Genomic DNA, 15,055 nt, shown 5'->3' with positions numbered 1-15,055 from the left:
GTTTTCTAAGAGCTTTTTTTATTATTATTATTAAATATCTTGAATAGGTATTCATGAAAGACCAGCCCCAGGCACGAGGACCCGTTAGCGTGAGTTCCTGGGGCTCTTTCCACCACCCACAGTGACCAGTGGGACCAGAACATGTGAGGCAATGCCCCGCCCAGAACACTGGCCAGCCAAGGGTCTCCAGTCTTCCACTCCCAAGTCCCAGACTTGTTGCTGGGTGGGCATCGCAGGCAATCGTCCAGGGACAGGTGTTCCCAGAGCAGCCCGGTGGAGACTTCGTCATTGATCTCCCTGTCTCTCTGTCACCTACTTCCCCTCTCTCCCATGAAACACGTCTGGATTCTGGATTTGTCCCACCCCCCTTCTTAACAGGAGCTGGAGGACCAGCTGGTGGAAAGTTTTGCTCAGGACAGAGAGCGTGGCAGCTCAGCACAGGGCCTCTCTAGAGCAGCAGGTGTGTGTGTGTGTGTGGGGGGTGCTGAGACCACAGCCCGGGAAAGAGGCGGGTCTCTGCCTCACTGGGAAGCGGGGTAGACTGACACACAGATCCTTTAACGTTCTCTGGGCCAGAAGCCTTGGCTCTTTGCAGGAGACAGGCTGAGTCACTTGCTCGCAGGGCCTGGGGCTGAGCGTGGCTGTCCACAGGGGCCCTGGGGGATGTCAGCAGACGTGGCTCTGATGGGGACATGAATGTCACTGGAGGGGGGGTGGGGCAGAGGGCCAAAACACCCCACCAAGGTAAGCAGCCTGCTGGCAGGCTCAGCTCCAGACTGGGGGCTCCCAGCCAGGCCTGAGGCGAAGGCCTGGGGGTCCCTGTTCAAATTTCAAGTGGGAAAACTTGAGTCACTTTGCATAGACTCCACCAATCCTGACGGGGCCCCAGCTGCTACAGCAAGGGTGTGCGTGCGCGAGTCCTTCACAAAAGGGAACAGAGGGGATCCAGACAGGACCAACGGTGACAGTTTGCCCAGGGTCAGTCCTTCACCTAGCTGGGCTTAGGTCTCCTCATTAAACAAAAGCTCCTCTGGGGGGAGGGGGGTATTGTTTTCCTAAACCCAAGATCCTCCTCTTGGTTGGTGGGGACAGTGGAAGTCAGAGGACAAACCCTGCCTTCCCAGAGTCGTCAGAGAGCGGGCGGGACCACAGCCACAGCCGTTCTCAGGAACAGATGCTCCCCATTGCTGTCTCTACAGGGACAGGTTCATTTCAGATTACATATTCTGTATTCCAGCATTCTCCTCCTCTTAGGAACGGATGACCTGCTAGGAGAGATGGGAGCGGGGGGGGGAGGGGGCGCCCACAGTCCTGACTGCTCCTCAGAAGCACTAGATTTAGTTAAAGTGCCGGTGTACGTTTCTCACTCCAGAACTGATTTTAAATGTGCGGCCAGCAATGGGCCAGTGGTCATTCTGATCGACAGCCAGCTGGGCGTCAGTGTGGACCTCAACTCAACCCTTTTACCTCTGAAAGGCAGGCACAGTCAAGGCGGCTGAGATCACTTTAGGATCAGTCCCCGTTCTAAGAACCTCAATAGTGCCTGCACCTCAGGGTTCAGACGCCCTGACCTCGGTTAGATTCCCGCCCACAGGTGTCTGTCTGTCTGTCGGCACCATGTGTGGCCAAGAGGTTCGCCCCAGTCAAGACCAACCGACAACCTCTTGTCTGGTGTCCAGTGGCCCCAGGCCCACAGCCCTGATGTTCCCTGATTGCCCGCAGAACAGTGGCCCCAGGCCCACAGCCCTGATGTTCCCTGATTGCCCGCAGAGTGTTTCTAGGGGACGGGCAGGTGTTGGTTTCCACAACTAGGTGAGACCAGCCATGATCTCTAGGAAGCCAAGCACTGTGTGTGCTGGGTCCTGTCTCTGTGTTACCCTAAGTCATTACCACCATGATGCTATTGGTGGCACAGTGCCTGCATTCTGATCAAGTCACCTGGCACTGTGAGCCCCTGCTTCCTGTGGAAAGAGAGGTTGCTGTAAAATCAACCCCAGAAGTCCCACAGGGCACTGCTTATCTGCCTTGTGGGAGGCAGTCCAGTGCTTCTGGCTGGGTCAGGATGGCTGAAATGGGCATATCAGTTTTACCTTCCATATTCAAATAAGAAAAGAAGAGCTGGAGGAGAGGGCACAAATAAACAGGTTTCTTTTGTTTGTTTTTACCTTAAGTGAGAAGATATTTGGTACAGAGAGAAGGCCAAAATAAATCAAAGAAAAAAATACTCCGCTAACTAAAAACATCAAAACCAAAAACATTAAAACATCATTGTGTGTTCTTCTCCCACCAAAAAAAGAAATGAAATAATGACATGATATTAATGATAGCTCCACAGTTATGCCCTTCGGTGAATGATGGCATTTTAGGTTCTAATGTACATTAGACACAGGATGCACTGTCCTCATAGAAGCAAACATTGTCACATAGAGAAAACGCCACCGTTTTTATCGGTGGTTCGGAGGCGGGCATTCTGTTGGGGCAAGAATTCTGAATAAAGGGTTTTGATTTTAATTTTAACCCGAAGGTGTGAGGAAAACATTTTTAGTGAAAAACAAAAGACTCAGACACCTTGACTGTGCTCAGGGCCGTCGGGCCACCGCCCGTGTGTGGGGTCCTCACAGTCCTAGCTCTCACCTGGCTTTAAATACAGGCCCTGGGAGAAACAACATGGAGGTGCGCAGTGTCACCAAAATATGCCAGAGGCTGGGTTCGGGGGTGTAGGCTGCACATCGCCCAGACCCCTCTGCCAGCTGGGCTGTCCTCAGTCACAGCAACCTAAGGGGTCTCTGCAGCCCACCCTGTATGTGGACTCAGGACAGGTGCCGCTGGGGGACCGGGAGCAGCTGTTGAGTGAGCCTCCAGCCCCATCCCTGCTCCCAGAGATGCAGGTGGCCCCAGGGTGACCTGTCCTTGGACAGTTTCAGGGGTGTTTTCCGGCCTTTCTTTTGTTCCGTTTCACTGTTCTGAGGTTGGACCAGGCCGGATAGCAGAGGTGACACAGGGTGGCACTGTCCTGCTGTTCTGAGATGCCCTTTTGGTCAGGAGCTCACAACATGTCAGACCATGAGCTCAGGCTGCCTGGGGGATGATGGCTCAGGGAGCAACCTGATCTCTAGTCTGACACTCTCCCCTCCCTGCCAGAGGCCCCGGGGACAGGGGGGGGGGATGATACCATGGCCTGCTGGGGACCCCTGTCGGCCTGAAGGAGGGGTTCAGGGCAGCTGTGAGGAAACACCCCCTCTGCAGCGGGCCTGAGGGAGTGGAACCCCCAGGGAGTTGGAGAATTACCTTTGGGGGCCTGACAAATAATTTCCCAATGAAATGGAAACAGCCTTCTTGGCATCTGCACTTCTAGGTATCTCCAGAGGCATTTCATGGGAACTGATGTGAGGCAGGCGGGGCAGCTATTCTTATTCCCAGGGAGAGGTGAAGCAGCCAGGCAGAAGGTTCAGAAAAGCCCAGGGCAGAAAGTGGCCTGTGAGCCAGGACCTGGTCCTGGGTTGACCCTCCTGCCCTGTCCCACTGCTACCTCTAATTCATCTTGGGGACATGAGCTGCCCTTTGCGGCCAAACACACCTGGAGGACGTGGGTTAACGTGGCATGTCTCACACTAGCTGAGGATGGCCAGGCGGGCAGTGGAAAGGCCCACAGCCAAGTGAGCTCCTGACAACGCCACTGGCTCCTCTAGATAAACACAATTAGAACCCAAATGGCCCTGGCCGGTTGGCTCAGCGGTAGAGCGTCGGCCTAGTGTGCGGAGGACCCAGGTTCAATTCCCGGCCAGGGCACACAGGAGAAGCGCCCATTTGCTTCTCCATCCCTCCGCCGCGCTTTCCTCTCTGTCTCTCTCTTCCCCTCCCGCAGCCAAGGCTCCATTGGAGCAAAGATGGCCCGGGCGCTGGGGATGGCTCTGTGGCCTCTGCCTCAGGCGCTAGAGTGGCTCTGGTCGCAACATGGCGATGCCCAGGATGGGCAGAGCATCGCCCCCTGGTGGGCAGAGCGTCGCCCCTGGTGGGCGTGCCGGGTGGATCCTGGTCGGGCGCATGCGGGAGTCTGTCTGACTGTCTCTCCCCGTTTCCAGCTTCAGAAAAATGAAAAAAAAAAAAAAAAAAAAAAAAAAGAACCCAAATGGTTCTCAGGAGGAATCTTTGAAATCTTTGACCAGTCTGAGTCCTAACTGCAATAAATTCATGGGAACGTTTATATTTAACATCTTAAACAATTAAACAACATTTTGTTAAATACATCTTGGGGGCAGTTAGAAAGAGGAAGGGCAGAATCTGAGGTCCCCACGAGTCCTGAGGGTCACAGTGATGGGGGCAGTGTGTCTGGCTCTCAGCAGCCTTACCACACACTGCCCAGGACCCACGTGGGCTTCAAGCTAACGGCCATGCTGACCGTTGGGGATGAGGTTTCTGTCGGCCCCCAGCCCATTCTTTAAACAGTCTCTGTCTTTGTCTTTGGTGACCTCTTCCTTCTCTTCCTCCTCCTCTTCCTCTTCCTCTTCCTCTTCTTCATACTCACCCTCATCATCGCTCCTCACGTCCTGGATGTTCTAGACAAAGGGAATGGGCTATGAGTGAAAAGCTCCCAGCAGGCCTTCAGTGAATAAGCAAACAAGTGGGCCCAGGTTAGAGCTACACCCCCTTCAAAGAAAACCCAGTGTCCAACCACCCAAACATTCTCCAGGACAGGACACATCATGAGACACAAAACAGACCTGAACACACGCAGAGAACTTAAGCTAGGCAAAGTATGCATCAGGTCACCATGGAATTAAACTGGAAGGCACTATCAAATCTGTGTAGGAGAATCTCAGAAACATGGAGTCTGAGCAACACACCAATAACCAATGGGTCACAGGGTACCTCTCAAGAAATATTAGAAAATATTTGAAACTAAAATGAAAATGCAATATTTCATAATTTGTCGGATGCAGCTAAAGCAGTGTTTCTAAGACAATTTATAGCATTAAGTGTGTATATTAGAAGAAAAGTTTTAAATAGGTTGGGCTTGTACCTTAAGAGACTGGGGGGGGGGGGAAGGAGCAAAATAAGCCCAAAGCAAGCAAAAGGAAGAAAATGATAAATATATGAAATCAGAAACAGAAAAAATAAAACAAATAAAACCAATAAACCCAAAATCTGATTCTTTGAAAAGATCCATAAAATTGATAAATCAAAAAAAAAATTGATAAATCACTAGTAAGGTTGGCAAAAAAAAAAAAAAAAAAAAAAGAAGGCAAAAATGACCAGAAAATAGACTGGAAATGCCCATCGCTCCTATAGGTGTTTCAAGACTAACAACAGAGTACGGTGAATGACTATAGAGGTATAGTTCACAACTTAGATAAACAGACTGATTCCCCCAAAACTACAAACACCAAAATTCACCCAAAATGATATAGGCAACCTGAATCATCATACAACTATGAAGGAAATTACATGTGTACTTTAAAATTTTCTGAAAAATAATTAACATTGGGTCCAGATGGTTTCACTGGCAAATTCTATGAAACATATAAAGAAGAAATAAAATCAAATCTCCACAATGTCTTTCACAAAGTAAAAGAGGAGAAACTTATTTTTTTCTGAGGCCAGAATCACCCTGATACAAAAAAACGGACAAAGACCGTGTAAGACAACTATAGACCAATTATCTCTAATGAACATAAACATAAAAGTCCTAAACAAAATATTTCAAATCAAAACCAGGAATGTGTAAAAATAACAACACACCACAATAAAGTAGGATTTGTCCCAGTAATGCAAGGCTGGTTCAATATTTGGAAATCAATGAATTTATTGTATTAATAACCCAAAGAAGGAAAAATAGATGATATCAATTGAAGCAGAAAGTCATAAGACAAAATTCAACATTCATTCACGATAAAAACAAATACCTCGGCAAAGACTAGACGCTCACATCACACATAATGGAGAAAGACTGAGTGCTTCCCCCTAAGATTAGGTGCAAGGCGAGAATTCCCCTTTCAACACTCCTATTCAATGTGGTTTTGGAAGTCTCAATGTAATAAGGCAAAAAAGAAAGAAAAGCCAAACAGAATGGAAATACAGTGTTTCTACTGCAGATGACATGATTATGTATGATGAAAATCCCAAAGAATCTTTCAAAAAAACTCTAAGTTTAGCACTAAGATTGCAAGATACAAGGTCAACACACACACACACACACACACACACACACACAATCTCACCTCCTAAACACTGCTGTACTATGCCAAAATATAGTATGTCCTCAAAGATACTGGGTCCTAATTCCTGGGACTGGGCATGTTACATTCCATGGAAAAGTTTTCGCAGATGTGATGCAGTTAAGGACCAAGGGATGAGCAGGTTATTCTGGGTTATCCGTATGGGTCCTAAACACCATCACACGTGTCTTTCTAGGAGATCAGAGGAGGATATGACACTGCGGAGAGAAACACGAGGACAGAGCAGACTGCAGTGCTGTAGCCACGAGCCAAGCAGTGCTGGCAGTCTCCAGAAGTCAGAGGAAGCAAGGAACAGACTCTTCCCTAGAGCCCCTAGAGGGGACACAGCCCTGCCACGCTTTGATCTGGACTCCTGTAAGAGAGTAAGTTCCTACTGTGTTAAGACTCCAAGTTGGTGGGTATTTGCTTTTAGCAGCCATTGGAAACCAACACAATCAGCACTGTCCAACTAAAAACTGAAATTCAAAAATTAGCAATATTTACAATAGTTCCAAAAATAAAATAACTTAGATATAAATATAACAAAGCATGTATAGGACCTATAGGTAAAACCCTACAAAATTCTGTTGAAAAAAAATCAAGGATTTAAATAATTGGAGAGACATACTATGCTTGCTGGTGGGAAGATTTAGCATAGTAAACATGCTAATTATCCCCAAACTGACCTATAGATTCCACATGATACCAACTAAAAATTCAGGAAGATTTCTTACATAGACAAGCCAACTCTAAAATGCATAAGGAGAGGCAAAGAACTCAAATGTAGCATAGCTAACGCAGTTCCAAAAAAAGGAACAGAATTGGTATTGAGGGAAACAGTTGTCCCCTAGAATAAGACAAACTAATGTCCTTTATGTGACATTCTTGAAAAGACACACTGCAGGAATGGAGAACAGCTCAGTGGTCACTAGGAACTAACTAGGCTGGAGGAAGCATTATCTAGGGTGAGGGAATTGCTTTGGATTCTGACTATGGTGATGACTCCACAAATCTATACTTGAGTTAAAATTCACAGAACTGTATACCAACAGGAAAAAAAAATCAGTTTTAAAATAAACCTTAAAGGTATTTCTTTCTTAGAAAACAAGACGTTTTTTTCACTACACATTTGCTAAGTAAAGTATTACTCGTGTAGGCACATCCTGATCGTCAGATTTTTTGTTGGTGCCAACTAAGATGTCTTCTATTGTCTTTAGGTGGGGACGCCTTCAAGGAGTTCTTAATTGTGGGGTGTATGTTTCTCCTCCTCTCCTGCGTTGTTCTCAGAGCTGTGAGGGAAACTCTAGAATAACATCGCCCTGCGAGAGGGGTGGCGGGCTGGCTGCAGATCAAACATCATCGCAGGAGACAGAAGATGGTATGAGCTATTAAAACAGCACTCGGGACTCAGGCTCTGGGTGAGGCCAGCATCAGACATGGCCTCACCCTCCACACCGGCTCGCAAACATCTCTATCTGAACCCAGACTGGGAAAGAAAAAAGCACTTTCCTCACACACCATTTTTCAAGACAACATCCGTAACCACATGAGCTACTCTTTCCTTCTGTGACCTGTGGAATAGCACTGCCTGCCTGCAGAGATTCTTAGGGTGCGTAACCAAACCATTCCTCTGTGCACAATCTTCACGCAAATGTGGCTTTTGAGAAGGACCAACGTCTACCCACTCGTTCTGCTGGCTTCTGCACAGTGGCTAGCGTCACGAGCTTGTCTCTGTCCATCTGCTCTTCCTCCACAAAGATGCAGGAAGGGCCTCAAGAGACCCAGGCGACAGTGAATGCTGAGGAATGACCTGGGCGTCTCACCGGTGGCCGTAAGATGTGGCAGAGGAGGGCACCCTCCCCATGGCTCGCCAGGAGTCGGGGTGACCGTGCCCCCCTGCACATGAGGCTTCTGGCAAAAGGCCACACTGGCTGACATATGCACATGCTCTCGCAGAGGTGCCGCTTGGGCCTTCTCTTCTTTTCTCAAAAAAAGTTTGTAGGGAACAAGGGGAAATTTGAATCAGGAAAAAGAAACTGACACCTCTCTGGTAAAGCTGTTGGAGCCTCTCCTGTCCATTTGTCTGGGACCCAAAGAGATGCTCTGGCTGAGAAGTAAGCTGGGCAGGGTGCTCCCCTCGCCCTGAGCCACATTCTCTAGCGCCCTCCCTTCCAGGAAGAGGTCCTGGGCCAGATGGAGCCCTTGGAAATGTATGGCGCCCCAGAGTCCCAATGGTGGGGGGCACCACTGGCTTGTAGGGAGCAGTGGCTACGGATGCCGGACACCCCCAACCTGCACAACGTCCAAATGTGCTGCTGGCCCGGCATGTGGGTGAAGTCCCATCTGTTATCACCCGAGCCCAGACTCCAGGTCCCCTTCAAATCCAAGCACAGTAATCCTCGCATGGTTTTAATATAGTCTCAATTTCCCAGGAATGCAACTGCGCCCATAAATCAAAGGAAGACTATACTTTTTCGTTGTTGTTTGGAACTTCACAGTTTCAGACAACCAAGCCTCTGACGGCAAGGCTCCCCGTGATGCCTGGGTACCCCATGCAGCACACCCATGCCACCGGGTGTGGCTGCCCCTCTCGTGGTCAGCCTGCACACCTGTCAGCAAACACGGCATCTGTTGCCATTGGCAGACTGTGGAGGGGAGTCACGCACACATTATACGTGAAGTGCATATTGATCAGAAACGGCTTCCATCTCACTTTTTTCTTAATGCAGCTGTGGCGTTATATTGCTCTTTGGAATTGTGGTTAGAGGTCAGTCGTGTGACTGGGGATTTGATTTCAGGCCAGCGCAGGGGTGCGGGTCCAGCAGCACGGGAGCTGCTGCCAGCCGTGACGAGCCGAGTTCAGAAAGGCTCACCTAGGCGTGAGAGCTCGTCTGATGGGTGTGCAGCTGGGTGCACACAGACAAGCCTGAGTGATGGACACTGAAAATTGTGTGGTGTTCAGACAGCGATAAAACCCCACACTGTATTCATTCTATCACGTGTCCCATCCACGCTATGACAGGAACAGCTGCGAAGCCCTGAAAGAGGCTTTTCCGTTACTGCCCTCGAAGTGCTCTGTGCCCACCTGCTCGCCCTCCCCCCAAACCCTGGGACCACTGGCCTTTTCACTGTCTCCACAGTTTTGTCTTTTCCAGAATGCTGTGTAGTTGGAACCAGGCAGTACGCAGCCTCTTCAGATTGTCTTCTTGTACTGAGTGATACGCACTGAAGTCTCCCGTGCCTTTTCACGGCTTGGGAGCTCACTTCCTTTTAGTACCGAAGAACAGTTCATTGCCTGGATGCACGGTCTGCCCACCCACTCACCTGGGGCACGTCCTGGCTGCTTTCGGGTTTTGGCGACTAAGAACAAAGCTGCTCTAACCGTCTGTGTGCCGGGCGCTGGAGGGAGCAGTTGGTGTGAATAGCAGCGTTCTTTCTCACAGCAATCCTGCGGCAGAAGCCCTTCTCTTTAGGAGAGGGGAAACTGAGGCTCAGAGGGCCTAAGTCACTAGTACAAAGCCAGCCACACAGAGGCAGAGAGAACGGAGACCCTGGTCTAAGCTCAGACACCCTGAGCCACAGGGCTCCATGGACCCCTGCTGGCATCGTCTGTGTGACAGCTTGAGACACGGTCCCAGGAGGTGGACACACGGTGCTGAGCCCATCTGAGGTCAGCTCCCTGCACCCGAGTGCTCCCTCCCCTCTCCTCCCACTGAGCTGAGCCACCCCTCACACCTGCCCATCCTGCTCTGACTCGGACCTTGGCTCCATCAGGACGAACTTTAAGGCACAAAATCTTGTGCCTTACACCCCTAATCAGATGTGCCAATAGGAGACAAACCCTGATGTGCTTTATTCCATTTAATTTCCTTTAAAAAAAATGATGGCAGAGATGAATGGAACGGATTTGGTGACTTTGCAACCCACAGTTTGAACACACCGGCTGAGGTACGCTAGGGAAAATGAGCCCTTTCTAGTTAGCTGACATCAGCAGACTTTGAGGTACAGACTGCATTCCAGAGGCTGCAAAGCACCTTTTTGCAAAGGCCTCTCTTTTCCTGTAACTGCAACGCTCAAAAGAAATAAAAAACAAGTCAAGTTGGCCCTAGAGGGGACAAGAGCTCTGAATGCTTGCTCTCAGGCAAGCCACGTGTTCCGGAACCCTCCGTCGGGAGGTGCGGTGCTGCACTAGCAGTGAGCCTAACTGGAAATTGTGATAAGGTGCCGAAGAATTGCAAAAAAATTGTTAACATTAGTATTTTAAAAGGAAGAGTCAGGCCACCTTACCCCTCCTCTCTGAAAAGAAAAAAAACCTAGAGAAAGGGATTAAAGGGGCAAAAGTTAGTAACCAATCATCACTGGAAGGACTGAGGCCACTCCTTGCTAGACAGCAAAGAAGGTAAAACTTATTCAATACTTGAAAACTTTCTCTTCCCCATCCTTAAGAGCCTTTAGGAGACAATGTTTACATATCTTAATTAAAGATTCCTACACTGATTTTAACTCTTCCTCCCCTCCTGGAATCCTGAGAGTGACATACACCTCTAGACAAAGGGATCACGAGCCCACTCCCCTTTGCTTGAAAACCTGCCTTCTGTAACATTTTATATGCTAATAATCATCCCCTTTGCAATTCTTTATATGTATAAAACTTGTAAATTAAGCAAGCGGGGACTAGCCCCAACACTTTTAGCAAAGCTAATTTCATTTAGCTTCTCTCCTTATCCTAAGTTAACCATTTTGTTGTGGCAACAAGGATGGGTGGTAAACACTAGAAGATTTGGGAATGTCTTTGCCTGGTATTTAAAACAATTATCACTACTGTGTTATCTTGTGGTCTTGATGTGCAAGAATGCTTCTTCCTTTAAATAGATCCTATAGATAGATGTTGTAAGCTTGTTAGTAATTGACTATTGTAACCTGCTCCCGCCTTACCCACCCCAACCAGTACTTGATTTTGTATAAAAGAAGGCTCAGAACTGTATGAGAGCCTACATGATTTGGGACCATGTCCCATGTAGCTAGCTAGCTGGTTAATTAATAAACTCCTCAAATTTCTTCTGTAACCTACCTGGTGTCCCTATGTAACCCGCAGACTGCACTACTTTATAACAGAATCAGCCCGTTTCCTGCCTCATACCCCACCCCCCTTACCTCTCTGCAAGCCAGCATCCCTCCCTCCCCCACTTCTTGTCACTGGGCTGTTAGAATGTGTCTCCTGGAAACTGTGGGCCCCGAATCCTCCATAGATCTGTAAAGGTTCAAGCAAACACCTGTGCAAAGAAGGCCCCACAACCTCTCTGAAGAGTGATGGGCAGCCCTGGGCTCAACAGCCGCAGGGCTGTGGCCGCCTGGAGCCCATCCCAGTGCACTGCTCACTGTGCCCTCCCGAATGGACCACTGAAGGCTCCAGCCGCCATCCCAGAGAACACTCACGACTTAGAAAACTTTAGATAGCTTTCTTTCTAGAATTAGCAAAGATATCGAGCATTCAACTGAACTTGGCCTGGGTCTTCTAGCCTACGTTATTAATGATATTATTCATTCCACGATTGGAAGTGCATGAATATCATTTTTGCAAAGTCTTTTAGGTGTCCTCCCTCCTACCTGCCAGCCTCTCCCTTTGATTTAAAACAATGATAAAAAAATGAGGAAGAAGTTACTTGCATAGGAGAGACTGTTAATTAATCTTAATAGGGGCTGTGAAGCCTGACCAGGCAGTGGCACAGTGGATAGAGCGTCAGACTAGGACACGGAGGATGCAGGTTCGAAACCCCGAGGTCGCCAGTTTGAGTGTGGGCTCATCTGGCTTAAGCGGAGGTTCACCAGCTTGAATGAGGGGTCACTGGCTTGAGTGTGAAATCATAGACATGATCTCATGGTCATTGGCTTGAGCTCAAGGTCGCTGGCTTGAGCAAGGGGTCACTCACTCTGCTGTAGCCCGCCCCCCGCCCCCGTCAAGGCACATATGAGAAATCAATCACTGAACAACTAAGATGCCGCAACGAAAAATTGATGCTTCTCATCTCCCTTCCTATCTGTCTGTCCCTAACTGTCCCCCCCCCCGTCTCTGACACACACACACACACACACACACAAAATAGGGGTTGTGGAGCCCCTACGTCACTCCTGAAAGTGTCATCTGCTTGGCACTCCGAGGGCAGCGAAGGTGTGCATCTTGAGGACGGGGCCAATGAAATCGCAGCCATCTGAGAGCATCCCCTCCTCAGAGAGAAATACAAAACCCTGAAACTGGGACCAAAATCACTTCCCGCAGATTAAAGTCACGTTGAAGCCAAAATTCCCCTCTAAAGGGTATGTTCTCGGGGTAGGTGCACAGCGAAAATGACCCAGTGGAGCAGCTCTGAAGCACAGGACACACGTCCAACTTCTCCCACTTGTCCTGCCTGTTTGGAGGGCTCGTGGGAAAACGCATGAACCTGTCAGATTATAAGGTGATTAGCTCTGGCTGCTGGCAGAGCTGTCCGACACAAAGTGTCAGGGCCCTGACCACCGCCCCCACTCCCGGCTGTCCCCAGTAAAGAGTCAGCGCAGTGTCTCCAGTCTGGTAAGTCTGTGGATCTTGGCTCCAAGTGGCTTTAACACTGGCTTGGTTTGCTCGTGGTGCACAATTTGGGGGACTGGTCTGTGTGCACAGAGCACCTCCTCTTGAATTTCAGAGCCAGACTCAAAAGAGGCTTTTTAAATTGCTTCAGTTCACCAGTGTAAAACGGGATATGTTCCATTTTCCACTGATGTGTTGGTTTTTTATTTTTCATTACCCTGGCTGTATCAATGTATCTATTTTCCTTAAGGAATGATCTCACTTAGCAAAGGCTTACTGGCTTTAAAAAAATGAGTTTCTAAGAGAAAAAGTAATTTTCAGGGCCAGCTGGGTTCTAGGGGGCGGGTGGTCAGACTTGTTCATTTTTCAGATGACATTAAAGCAACAGGACTGGTCCCACCGGCTGAGTGACACAGCTCAGTGGCAGCAGGTAAAATACATAAAATATCAGAGATTTATAAAAATCCATAGATTTCTTTCATAGTCTTTTATGTTACCTAAAAATAAATTTAAAACACACCAGGTCGTGGTAATCACCAAACTGTGTTGGATGCATGAAATGGTTTGACCTCATGAGCGTGATTTGCTTCAGGGATTTAATTAAAATTAGTGTCTCCTCTAAATTGCCACATTTTGCAACCTTTAGAAAATACCTCTAGATTCTACAGCCTGAAAGTTCCACAAAGTTTAAGCAAAGATATGCAAACTGTTCTGAAAAACAAATGAGTAGGACTTGGGTAAGCAACACGTAGGAAATAACAATAGCACGAGAGAAGCTCTGTACCTAGTCCAGAAACTGTGCGTTATAATTGAAACAAAGTTTGTTTCAAATATGAGCGTACAACAACAACAACAAAACTCAGATGCACCACTAAGAAAGAAAAGCGACCTAAGACGACAGAGAAGCAGGCATTTCCCAGATGAGGCAATGCTGTTGACTAATAAAGGATGGAACATCCTCAATCTTAGAAACCAGGAAAAGGCAAAGAAAATCCTAAACTCAACAAATTGGTAAATGCCAAGAGTTGGGCAAGATGTGGGGAAGAGAAATTCTCAGACACTTGATTTGAAAACAACTGTTTGGCAGCATCTCGTAAATTGGGCTCAGGAATTCCACTCTGAGAGAAACCCTTCTCCATGTCCCCAGGACAAACAGATGGACACTCTGGAGGCGTCGCCTGCACACGGGAGGATGAGCAGACTGAGGAACTCACAGGACAGAGCACTCACGGGATGGAACACCATCAGGTCTGTCTCTTAGTGAGACGCACATCTGGCCTTTGTCTGTATTTCACACAAATGACCGCGAGGACAATCATCTTGAGAAATGAGCTATGTCTCTAATTCTTCAGAGAAATGAATAGTAATTATTTAAGGAATTCTGTTTTTCTCCAAAGAAAAGGATCTCCAAGTGCTTGTTTCAATAGTCTGATTTTTCATTTAGGAGAACTGTTTAGCACAGAACATCTACATAACATGAACGTCTACTGCTCTTGTTAAAATGTGCAAAAAAATATGTGCAGAATGGGGGTAGTGATTGAGGTCATGTCAACCAACTCCACAAACATGGGAGGAACCCAGAAATCTGTGCAGTTAGAAAGCAGCCCCATACTCAGGGGCTGTCCACAGACACCCATCCAGGGTGGGAAGCACACACCCAGCTGGTCTCTAAACTGGGTTCAGGGGTTCTCACCCCGAGAGGCAGCCCAGAGTCACTTCAGTTGGAGGAAGAAGAGAAGGTCAGAAGTTCCAAGGTCTGTGTCCCAAGCCCACTGATTTGGACTGATGGCCTCAGGACCAGCCTGTGAGGACTGTTCTTTTAATTCTCTCAGGCACAGGTCACTCTAGTCCATGGTCATCGACACAGCCAGAGTGGCACAAGTTGGTCTAAAGTAAAAAGGGGCACCCTGGGCAACCCCCCCGGTGGTGAGCAGTAACCCTTGTTCTGTAGTGGCCCTGAGTAGGGTTTCAATCCTCCCCCAGGGGAAGTATCTATCCAGCAAAGTAACAACTCTTTTTAATGAGCAGGCATATGTGGAATGCTCCTGGAGTCCTTTAACAGGCCTTTTAGACAAAAGGTCCTCCGAGATGTTTAAGCACCTGCCACCAAATGTCACGCTTTCCCATTCTTAAACAAAAGGCTCAATGGATGAGTTGACTGAGAAAAATAAAGTTTAACAAGAAGGGATGTGATGTACAGCAGAAATCACCACCATCAGCAGACAGAGGAAATGCGGCTCTGCTCATGTGAAACAGACCTAGAGGTTTTAATCCA

The 15,055-nt window shown here is 48.1% G+C and overlaps 1 protein-coding gene across 4 annotated transcripts in view; it reads right to left on the bottom strand.

Moving 5' to 3' along the window:
* Positions 1 to 4,179: 4,179 nt before the first annotated feature.
* CERS3 (ceramide synthase 3) overlaps positions 4,180 to 15,055 on the bottom strand; it is an 86,679-nt gene continuing 75,803 nt past the window's right edge. For all 4 annotated transcript variants that reach the window (XM_066238723.1, XM_066238722.1, XM_066238724.1 and 1 more), the window contains one exon: positions 4,180 to 4,556. In XM_066238723.1, coding sequence (XP_066094820.1) covers positions 4,383 to 4,556 — 174 coding nt within the window. In that variant the 3' untranslated portion in view covers positions 4,180 to 4,382. The remainder of the gene's footprint in view (positions 4,557 to 15,055) is intronic.

Source organism: Saccopteryx bilineata, chromosome 7 (assembly GCF_036850765.1).
Source record: "Saccopteryx bilineata isolate mSacBil1 chromosome 7, mSacBil1_pri_phased_curated, whole genome shotgun sequence".
Lineage (NCBI taxonomy): Eukaryota > Metazoa > Chordata > Mammalia > Chiroptera > Emballonuridae > Saccopteryx > Saccopteryx bilineata.
This window is presented reverse-complemented; position numbering and strand designations above follow the sequence as displayed.